General features: G+C 45.3%; 1 protein-coding gene across 1 annotated transcript in view; it reads right to left on the minus strand.

Moving 5' to 3' along the window:
- Positions 1-3,260: 3,260 nt before the first annotated feature.
- MORN4 (MORN repeat containing 4) overlaps positions 3,261-12,114 on the minus strand; it is a 34,167-nt gene continuing 25,313 nt past the window's right edge. Inside the window, exons 4-5 of the mRNA XM_068255565.1 lie at positions 9,398-9,507; positions 3,261-4,044 (exon numbers count right to left, since the gene is read on the minus strand). Of these exons, the coding sequence (XP_068111666.1) occupies positions 3,887-4,044; positions 9,398-9,507 (268 nt within the window). The 3' untranslated portion in view covers positions 3,261-3,886. The remainder of the gene's footprint in view (positions 4,045-9,397; positions 9,508-12,114) is intronic.

The raw sequence follows: 12,114 nt of genomic DNA on the forward strand, positions 1-12,114 counted from the left end.
TTCTTTCAGTAAAATACAGACAGACTAACCCACTTCCTTCTCTGCTGATTATAGACTGTCAATTTGTTCTACATAATTCACCAGGAGGAAGATTTGTGAATCAAATTAAAACCAGTTAAGTGATTATTGACTAGTAGTTATAATTTCTTGCTTCTATTTCATATGTCGGCTCAAACAGGAAACAGCAGTGAAGCATAATCATGTGTTTGTGACCAGCCATTCAGAGACTTACAGATCACCTGACCAAACCCATGATCCACCTCTCCATCAAGTCTTACCACTTAAAGGACAACTGAAGTAAGAGGAACATGGAGACTGCCATATTTATTTCCTTTTAAGCAATACCATTTTCCTGGCTCTCCTGCTGGTCCTCTCCCTCTAATACTTTTAGCCATAGCCCCTGAACAAGCATGCAGCAGATCGCTGTTTCTGACATTGTCAGATCTGACAGGATTGGCTGCATGTTTGTTTCTGCAGTTATTTAGACACTACTGCAGCCAAACAGACCAGCAGGATAGCCAGGCAACTGGTATTGTTTGACAGGAAATAAATATGGCAGCATCCATAGACCTCTCACTACAGTTGTCCTTCAAAAGACTACTAAAGCAAAAAAAAAGTAAGCAGTTAAAATCTGATAGGGTTTGGACTAGTCAATTCCTCATGGGGGTTTTTCAGTATTTCTTTTATTCTTTTCCAAAGCATTCCCTGAACGTCAGCTGCTAAGTCTAACTGCTAAAACAGTGTGCAAGCGAGTGGCGAGGCTTGCTGGTATCTTACTATTTTGGCAGTTAAATGTAGCAACTGCTGTTCAGTAAGTGCTTTTGAAAAAAAACAAAAAAACACTGAGAATCCCCCATGAAGAGATGGACTATTCAAAAACCTGTCAGTTCTGTCAGATTTTAACTTTTTTTTTCCTCGCTATATTTTAAGGAGAATTTATGTAAAATAAATGTGTCATCTCTGCCACCGATAGATCCACTTTAACTTGCGCTTCCTCATTAATGAGAATGTATAGCAATTTTTTTCCTTTTGATATTATTATATATATCATTAAAAAATAATAACTATCGTTTTCAGTATTGGTAAACTTCTCAGTAATGATACATTCCCTGACATGTAGAGGTTTTAGGACTGTTTCACATGCCTAAAAACAAATTGAAATTAAAAAAAAAATATATATATATATATATATATTTATTTTTTTAATCAGAAAAACTGAAAAACTTTGGACATCACAAATGAGGATATAATTGTCTAGGGTGCCACCTGCTGGTTTGGCTGAGAAGAAGAAAAAGGTTCTGCTGCGTAGCAAAGCTAAGACTGCTCTATAGAGAACAGAATGGCCTACAAAAGACTGTGGATCTGGGGTTGTATCAGAAACACAAACTGACATTATGTGCATCTTGCCATAGAAACATGCTACAGACAATACAGGACAACTAGCGCAAAAAAATATATAACATTTAAAGCACATGCAGTTTGCTGTCACTTAGGGCAGAGACACATTGCAGAACGCTTTTCAATCAGTTTTCGTTTTTAAAACCGCTTCCATCGACTTGTATTAAAATCAGGGTAAAAGCGCGGCAATATTACAGCCACCACAATTTTTAAAAAAAAATCACAATGCGATTTTAATGCAAGTCAATAGGAAGGGGCGGTGCATAGCTAGAGGGTGCAGTTGTCCCATCAATTCTCCAGCAGATTTCAGTTGAAATGTGATTGGGCTCTTATGATACAAGGTAGTAAATCAATCGCTGATACTTCATCAATTTCCAGTCATATCGGAAACTGTTGTTTACTGGATCAGGTCTCTATCCACAGATCTATTGCAAGCTTAAACCGGACCTGAACTCAGAACTTCCTCTCTGCTCTAAGATATAAGTAACAGCTTTAACTACCTAACGACCGCCTCACGCCAATGGGCGTGACCACGGCGGCAACCCCAGGACCGCCTAACGCCAATGGGTGTCAAGTCCTGGAGCTGCGGTTTCCCAGGGAACGGCCGCGCTCATGCACGATTGTTCCCTGTCCATTCACGGAGCTCCGCTCCATGATCAGCCAGCTAGCCTCCGATCGCGGCTAGCAGGCTGTTTGTAAACGAAAGGGGAAAGAAATCCCCTCTGTTTACATCCGTACAGCGCAGCGGTCTCCAGCAGTGCTGTATGAGATCGGCGATCCCCGGCCTCTGATTGGCCAGGGAGCGCAGTCCTCTCATAGGCTGATGCCTATGAGAGGCGGAACAGGACGGACGCCGTCCTGTTCAATGCTGTAGGCTGAGGGGAGGGAGGAGGGAGGGAGAGAGAGAGCCTCCTATTAGGCAAAAATAAAAAATAAAGTAAAAAATAAAATAAAAAGTGCAGCAGCACCTCCGGCGTCATGTCCCCTTAGGGACAAAAATAGGAGGGGGTCCGATCGCCAAGCTCCTTAGCTGGGCTGTGCAGGAGGCTGAAAAGCCTGCACCGCCCAGTGCACCAACAAAGAGCATGGTCTTTAGGGGGGTTTAACACTGCGGTCCTCAAGTGGTTAAAGGGAACCTAAACTGAGAGGGATATGAATGTTTCCTTTTAAACAATACCAGTTGCCTGGCAGTCCTGCTGATCTCTGGCTGCAGTAGTGGCTGAATCACACCCCTGAAACAAGCATGCAGCTAATCCAGTCTGACTTCAGTCAGAGCACCTGATCTGCATGCTTGTTCAGGGGCTGTGGCTAAATGTATTAGAGACACAGGATCAGCAGGAGAGCCTGGCAACCAGTATTATTTTAATAGGAGAAATCCACATCCTTCTCGGTTTAGGTTCCCTTTAAAGAAAAACATTTATTTGTTACACCTCATAGAAATCCTGCAATAAATTTGCAGTGTGTCTACTTTGGGTTAACATCCTGTGTTTATAAATTAGCTGCTCTGCCGAGACAGCCAGCTGACACAGATGAGACATCAAATTACACTGGTTATTAGTCACAGATGAGTGGGAATTAAACAGGCTAAACTCTCTAAATACACACAGGTTGCATTTCTCTCTGTTTTCTTTCTGTCCTGTGCAAGAGTTCTGGTCCCCTTTAAAGATGTGTTCACCAGGACAGCAAAACAAGGCTTATTTTCTGTTTGTTAAAATTCACCCGTCAAAACCAGCAGGTGGCGCTCCTAAAGCAAAAGTCACATTCATTTTTAATATTTCATATGTTGTTACTTAGAAAAAAAGTTATAATAAGTAAAATAAGTTTTGGTCTAAATGAAAATCAGTTAGATAAATATGCTAGAATACCCACTATACATTCTCTTTAATGGTATGGATCGTGTTTGAAGCCTTCCTAAAATGCATTGGCAAAATCTTCAACCAAAAGCCTGCATAATCCAACAGCGCTTGCCAATCGGGAAATATTATACTTTACGGCATTGAAGAAGGTGAAGCAGAGGGGAAGGAACGGGGGTTTCTCTCGAACAAGAGGCACTATAGAAGTTCCATTGCACTTAGACGTTTTGAGCAGCAGAAGACTCTGTCCCTGTACAGATAAATGTTATGCACCATGTAGGAGATGAAGACGGTTTGTCTGCTTTCACCAGCAAGCAGTGTAAACACAGTAAAGAAAGAGAGATCCGGAGAAGGAAGGTGAATGCACTTGTAGGAAGTGGCAGGAGACACGGCTGTCTCGTCGCGGTGACACCGGTGGTCATGGTTGGTTGGCCGCCAGGCAACAGGAGGCGGTGACACCCGGTTAGTCAGGCTTGGATAGCCGCCAGACAGCAGGAGGCAGTGGAGATGGCGACACCGGGTATCAGGCTTGGTTGGCCGCCAGGCAGCAGGAGGCGGTGGAGGCGTTGACACCGGGTGTCAGGCTTGGTTGGCCGCCAGGCAGCAGGAGGCGGTGGAGGCGTTGACACCGGGCGTCAGGCTTGGTTGGCCGCCAGGCAGCAGGAGGCAGTAGAGGCGGTTATGGCCCGCTGGATTACCGCTTGACATTTTTCTCTCTTCACTAGTTTGTTACTCTCGAAGAGACCCTCATTTCTGGGGGTTCCATGCGAATTGTCAGGGAACGTCAGCAGACCTGCATGTGTCGGGAAAGCAAATAGTTACTCACAGATGGGCAATACATTCTGTACGTTGTGTTGGAGTTTATAATATTCCATATTCTATATTTACATAAACTGCATTACCATACTTTGGAAATGCCTTATGGAGCCACTATATGGACTACATTTTGCACGTACATGGTTCCCCTATATAGAGTATACCCTGTACGCTCTATACAGTTCATTCTACACGCTGTACAATATACAGTTTCCCTGCTTCCTGGCCATTTTAGGAAGTCTGGTCAGTGGGGAAGAGCGCACAGATTAGCAAAATCCGAATTCCGACTTTGCATTGGAATTATGCAATTTTGAGTTGAAAGATGCTAAGTAAATTTTGATATGTGACATTATTTTCGTGCAATGCAGAAATGTTTTTTGCATAAATAACAAACAATGTCTAGTAAGCAATGGACATGAATGAGAAAATTCTATGTGAAAATGCGAAAATTCTTAGCAAAATCATAGCCTATTGTAAACCTATTTTTGAAAATTTCCGCCAACCATAATTAGTCATGGTCCAAAATATACAGTGGGATGCGAAAGTTTGGGCAACCTCGTTAATCGTCATGATTTTCCTGTATAAATCGTTGGTTGTTACGATAAAAAATGTCAGATAAATATATCATATAGGAGACACACACAATGATATTTGAGAAGTGAAATGAAGTTTATTGGATTTACAGAAAGTGTGCAATAATTGTTTAAACAAAATTAGGCAGGTGCATAAATTTGGGCACCCCAAAAAAGAAATGAAATCAATATTTAGTAGATCCTCCTTTTGCAGAAATTACAGCCTCTAAACGCTTCCTGTAGGTTCCAATGAGAGTCTGGATTCTGGAGGAAGGTATTTTGGGCCATTCCTCTTTACAAAACATCTCTAGCTCATTCAGGTTTAATGGCTTCCGAGCATGGACAGCTCTCTTTAACTCACACAGGTCTGGGGACTGAGATGGCCATTCCAGAATGTTGTACTTGTTCCTCTGCATGAATGCCTTAGTGGATTTTGAGCAGTGATTAGGGTTGTTGTCTTGTTGAAAGATCCAGCCCCGGCGCAGCTTCAGCTTTGTCACCGATTCCTGGACATTGGTCTCCAGAATCTGCTGATACTGAGTGGAATCCATGCGTCCCTCAACTTTGACAAGATCCCCAGTCCATGCACTGGCCACACAGCCCCACAGCATGATGGAACCACCTCCATATTTTAATGTAGGTAGCGGGCGTTTTTCTTGGAATGCTGTGTTCTCTTTCCTCCATGCATAACGCCCCTTGTTATGCCCAAATAACTCAATTTTAGTTACAGCAGTACACAACACCTTATTCCAAAATGAAGCTGGCTTGTCCAAATGTGCTTTAGCATACCTCAAGCGACTCTGTTTGTGGTGTGGGCGGAGAAAAGGCTTCCTCTGCATACAGCATCTCCTTGTATAAATGCAACAAGATGATGTTGTAGGTCTTTGGTGCTGGTCTGTGAGTTGACTCTGAGTGTTCTCACCATTTGTCACTTCTGTCTATCCGAGATTTTTCTTGGTCTGCCACTTCAAGTCTTAACTTGAACTGAGCCTGTGGTCTTCCATTTCCTCAACATGTTCCTAACTGTGGAAACAGACAGCTGAAATCTCTGAGACAGCTTTCTGTATCCTTCTCCTAAATGGACACAGAAAGCTGTCTCAGATATTTCACCATGATGGTGAACAATCTTTGTCTTCAGGTCATTTGAGAGTTGTTTTGAGACCACCATGTTGCTAAAAGAGGAGGGAAACTTACAATTGACTCCCCTTCAATACTCTTTCTCATTTCTCTAAAGGTTTTGGATTCAATAAAATGACAACAGTGCCCAAATGTATGCACCTGCCTAATTTTATTTAAACAATTATTGCACATTTTCTGTAAATCCAGTGGCGTTCCTACCATGGGGCGGCAGGGGGCACCCCGCTCCGGGTGTCGGGTGCCCCAGGGGGTGTCATGAAGGCCTCCCACAGAGGTGGAAGCAACACAGAATGGAGGGGTGGTGGGGAAAGCGGCGGGGAGGGAGGACGGACCCTCCACCTTTTTCACCTGGGTCCCCTCCTTCTTGCGCTTCCCCCCTCCTAATTAGCAGCAGCTTTAGATAAGCGGGCAGGAGCGGGCAGAGAGGACTTACCTGCTTCCTGGAGATGGCGCACACGTCATCGTCACGTGACGCTGGTCTCCGCCTTCTCCACCGCCCACTGTGCTTCCTGATTAGCGGAAGCGCAGTGAGTGACAGAGAAGTCGGAGACCAGCGTCACGTGACGATGACGTGTGCGCCATCTCCAGGAAGCAGGTAAGTCCTCTCCGCCCGCTCCTGCCCGCTTATCTAAAGCTGCTGCTAATTAGGAGGGGGGAAGCACAAGAAGGAGGGGGCCCAGGTGAGGAAGGTGGGGGGTCTGGCCCCCCTCCCTGCCACCCCTCCTTCCAAGCTTCCCCCATACCGGGGGCAACTATACTACTGGGGCAACTATACTAGCTATACTGGGGGCAACTATACTAGCTATACTGGGGGCAACTATACTAGCTTTACTGGGGCAACTATACTGGGGGCATCTATACTAGCTATACTGGGGGCATCTATACTAGCTATACTGGGGGCATCTATACTAGCTATACTGGGGGCAACTATACTAGCTATACTGGGGGCAACTATACTAGCTATACTGGGGGCAACTATACTGGGGGCATCTATACTGGGGGCAACTATACTAGCTTTTCTGGGGGCAACTATACTAGCTATTCTGGGGGCAACTATACTAGCTATACTGGGGGCAACTATACTAGCTATACTGGGGGCAACTATACTAGCTTTACTGGGGCAACTATACTAGCTATACTGGGGGCAATTATACTAGCTTTACTGGGGCAACTATACTGGGGGCATCTATACTGGGGGCAACTATACTAGCTATACTGGGGGCAACTATACTAGCTATACTGGGGGCAACTATACTAGCTATACTGGGGGCAACTATACTAGCTATACTGGGGGCAACTATACTGGGGGCATCTATACTGGGGGAAACTATACTACTGGGGCAACTATACTAGCTATTCTGGGGGCAACTATACTAGCTATACTGGGGGCAACTATACTAGCTATACTGGGGGCAACTATACTAGCTATACTGGGGCAACTATAGTGGGGGCAAGTGTACTAGCTATACTGGGGGCCAGTGTACTAGCTATACTGGGGGCAAGTGTACTAGCTATACTGGGGCAACTACACTAGCTAATACCTTAAATTACAGCTAGCTCCGTCCTCATCTGGTCATGACCACGCCCATGTTTCGCAGGTTGTGGCCATGCCCATTTTTCGGGGGGGGGGGGGGGGGGGGGTGTAGGGGGGAGGTGTCTTTTAATACCCAGCACCGGGTGCCAAAAGCCCTAGGTACGCCACTGTGTAAATCCAAACTTGCTTTCACTTCTCAAATATCCCTGTGTGTGTCTCCTATATGATATATTTAACTGACATTATTTATCATAACAACCAACAATTTATACAGGAAAATCATGATGATTCACAAGGTTGCCCAAACTTTCGCATCCCACTGTATTTGCAACACGGTCCGAGATCTCGATACAGGAGGATACAAAATGTCACACTAGGTCCACAGGACTTAGCCCTGTGAGCCCTCAAACATGCTATAAAGACCAAGGCCTCCTTCACACTATATGCGCTGCTGTGCACATTTTGCCAACACGCATGTTGTGCGATCAGCAAGAACATCAGAAGTGCATATACTGCATTGTCTGATGTTCAGGTTATATGCACTGCGCAGCACTACCATGCGATATCGCATTGCTGCATGCATTTTTTGGCAAATCATAGCATTGTCTATTCTCTGTAGTGAATGGGATCATCAGCGCATCGCTCAGTGGTAGAGATGGCGTGCGATTGTGCACATTGCGTTACCATCGCACACGGCCATTCTCAGCCTTAAATATAATTTTTAATCAGTGGCTAAAAACATACATAAAAAAGAACGCGTTACCAGTGGGTTCTGGCTAGTTAGACACGGGTTTAGTATAACAGGGCTTCTTTGCTGATCCCCCGATCTGTTAACAAAGGGTGGGGTGTCCCTGACCCTCCAACTAGTCTGTATAGGTCATTTACTCAATATGGTCACAGAGTCTGACTTTTAGTAAGAGGACCCCCCGCTGCATGTCAAGGGATCCGTGGGGATAAGTCTGTGAAGCACATTGGTGGTGGACTGTAATACAAATGACTAGAGTCGGTATGAGCCCGTCCTGCACAACAAGGACGCCCTATCATTAGTATTGTCAAGTGCACATGAAGTGACTCATCTAGTCAGCCTCTCCCAGTATGTATACAGAATATGACTGCTGTACATATAGCACAGTGGTGGAACAAAGACATGTCTCAACATGTTTCGCCCTAGATGGGCTTCGTCAAGAGTGCAACAGACAATACATCAGTAAAATAACCCCCCCCCCCCACCAGGTCAAACAAATCTACAGCAGAATAAAAGCTCTACTCAATAAAAATTATATTTTAGTCTTGTAGCAGACATTTGGGCACTCACAGGTCTCAGTCCTGTGGACCTGGAGTGGAAAAAATATATCTGCATTATATTACAATTTTTTTGAGTTTGCACTGCACTGCCTGGAACCTGCAAAATTCACAAAGGGGAGGGAGGCCACGCGCGTTCACAGAAGGAAGGGAGGCCACACCCATTCACAGACGGGAGGAAGGCCACACCCATTCACAGATGGGAGGAAGGCCACGCCCATTCACAGACGGGAGGAAGGCCACGCCCATTCACAGGTGGGGGGGCCATGCCCATTCACAGAGGGAAGAAAGGCCACGTGCATTAAAAGGTGGGATGCCACGCCCATTCACAGATGGGAGGGAGCCACATGCACTACTTCCACAAGCCCTTGTTGAAGCATTTTAGGGGATTCCAGCACTGGATTGGGGAAGGTGAGGAGCATGGGGGAACCCTCTGGACTATCCAGAGACTTCCCCTTTGTCTGAGGTAAATATCTAAATGGTACACCCCCTAATGTCTCCTCGTATTCTGTAATGAAGAGAGATTAATGATTCTTGCTGCACAATTTCTCCTATAGCTGATAGCATGTAGGATGAAACAGGTCAGCAGCAGGGCCATGTGATCTGTATTTCAGTCTCTGATTGGCCGGCTATGATTGCTTGCCACACCCACTTCCTGTTTCATCTTACATCATTTCACCTGGCAGAGAAATCTTGTAAAAAAAAACAAACGATTTTCTTTTATCGTAATGATGAGAAAACTGCAGCTAGAATCACATCGCTGAGGCCAGACTATGACACCCTACCGTATCCGTCCACCCGACCGGCTTTAAATTCTCCCTCAAACTTCATGTTGTCGTAGCGGGTGAACACGCCGGCGCCCTGGAACTTGCCTTGAACAAATTCTCCTTCATACCTTCAAACAAAGGAAAAGACATCAATGCTTATAGTCTACCACAAACCAGGCAAATCCGTAACGATAAAACGAGCAGATCACGATAGAGGCAGTAAAATATCATACGACTGCTTTCTGTGTAATGCAGTAACAGCGCCACCAACTGGCAGCCTCAAATAGCAACAACAATATAAGATAAATATTAGGAATGGACAGTATAATACATGGTACTGCATTAAATGCATGATAAAGCACCAGAAGAGAGAATCTTCCAGGCCTTGAATTATGACCATCATTTCTACATCCAAGCCAAAAGATGGCTCCCCTTACACAGAGGATTAATTCACAATCTATTTGTATTTTGGGATATTTTGAAGACTCCCTGCGGCTACTTGTTAAGGAGGAACTCCAGTGAAAATAATGTAATAAAAAAAGTGCTTCATTTTTACAATAATTATGTATAAATGATTTAGTAAAAGCCCATTGTAAAATCGGTACTATTCCGTTAGCCTGGCGCAACCACCAGGTGGCGTTAATTACTATTCCCCCTCCAGGCTGCCATGGTTAGTAGGGAAAGATTTAACTCTGGTGGAGTTTTATCGCCACCTAGTGGATGTGCCCGGGTAACGGAAAAGAACAGTAAAATCTTTCCTCTCCCTGATTTACATTCTGACATTTATCACATGGTGACATTTTTACTGCTGGCAGTTGAGGTCAGTGGAAGGAGATGCTGCTTGCTTTTTTGGCAGTTGGAAACAGCTGTAAACAGCTATTTCCCACAATGCAACGAGGTTCACAGACAGGAAACTGCCAGGACCATGGTCCTCACAGTTTCCTGTGGGAGGGGTTTCACCACAATATCAGCCATACAGCGCCCCCTGATGATCCGTTGAAAAGGTAACGATTTCTCATGGGAAAGGGGGTATCAGCTACTGATTGGGATGGAGTTCAATTCTTGGTTACGGTTTCTCTTTAAGGGATACTGTCTGCAAGGAAAAGGAGACAGACGATATGAAGATGCCTTCTGTGTCTGCAGCTCCAGAGGAAAATGTACAAAAAGCCACACTGGACATATAAAATATATATATATATATATATATATATATATATATATATATATATATATATATATATATATATATATATATATATATATATATATATATATATATACTGTATATTGCCCTTTGCTTGTCTGGTATCTCTTGTACGCAGGGCTGGCCATACCACAGGAGCAGTCTGGGCAATTGCCTCTGGGCCCCTGAGTGCTGCTGGGCTCCCCTCAGAGGCTGTGTGCTCACGAGCGGGCAGCGGGAGGGGACAGTGTAGTGTGACAAGTGTAGCGGCAGCTCCTGTGATCCGCTGTGGTCCGGCTGAAGCCCGGGGCAGATGATATATGGGGGATCCGCCTGTCCGGGACTATCGGGGACTGCACAGAAGTGCGGCGTGCTTACCGCCACGGATCCCACAGATCCCTCGCAGCGTGAGAACAGCGCCTGTATATAAAATAGGAGCCGCTCACTGTGGAGGAGAGAACGGACAAATAATGTCCATTCCTTCAGTGGGAACAGAGCTTCATTGTCTACTTGTGCTCCCCAGAGCCCCGGCAGAGTTCTCGGCAGCCTAGTGACTCACCTGTCCCGGCTCCCGCGCTCCTACATTACTCTGTGCGTTCCCGCCTCAGCCTCACAAGGGCGGCTCTTTACAGTGGCCGGGCGTGTCACTACATAATAGCATGTGCCTGGTCACTGAGAGGAGACGTCCCTGCGAGGATGAAGACAGGAATGCACCACCTAGTGGAGGAGCGCGGGAGCCGGGACAGGTGAGTCGCTACGCCGCCGAAAAGTGTGTGTGTGTGTCTGAATTTGCTGTCAGGGGCTCCCAGGCTGCTTTTGCACCCAGGCCCATTGTAGCTAGATCTGCCCCTGCTTTTACATTCCTGAAGAATTTTCTGAACACAAAAACAATACTGCAGCATTTTCTTTTTCTGCTGGAGTTAATGACATTGATACTGATTGTACTTCTTCTGTTGTTCCCCAGTGGGAGGGCCTAAGGTGGCAGCACTTAGTTGTCAGTATGTGCCGAGAATTTAGTGAGTGTCAGATTATCTTGTGCATTGCTCTCCTCCTTTTCCCGCCTGTTGTAAGCTGCTCCGTTGTGTGCCACGCCCACATGCCTTCTACTCTCTCCATAGCAACAGAACATGTCACTGGGCTGCAGCCCAGCAAGGTGTCTGTACAGCACTCAGCCTTGAACTGTCACCCAAGGAACAAGTCCTGATGGTTGTGGGTGACAGGAATTGTGTGTTTATGTGCACATCTCTATCCAGCTCACAGAACAGTACCAGGTGAAACATTTATTTGTAATATTTCTAGCATACAACATATTTTTACATTTGCAGAATTTTAAATGGCACTTGACGTGAATAGAAAATGGAGGCTGCCATATTAATTTACTTTTACCTGGCTATCATGCTGATACTCTGCCTCTAATTATTTTAGCCATAGCCCCTGAACAAGCATGCAGATCAGGTGCTCTGACTGAAGTGTGACTTGATTAGTTGCATGCTTGCTTCAGGTGTGTGATTCAGACACTACTAAATCCAGAGAGATCAGCAGGACAGCCAGG

This window comes from Hyperolius riggenbachi, chromosome 10, assembly GCF_040937935.1.
Source record: "Hyperolius riggenbachi isolate aHypRig1 chromosome 10, aHypRig1.pri, whole genome shotgun sequence".
Classification (NCBI taxonomy): Eukaryota; Metazoa; Chordata; class Amphibia; order Anura; family Hyperoliidae; genus Hyperolius; species Hyperolius riggenbachi.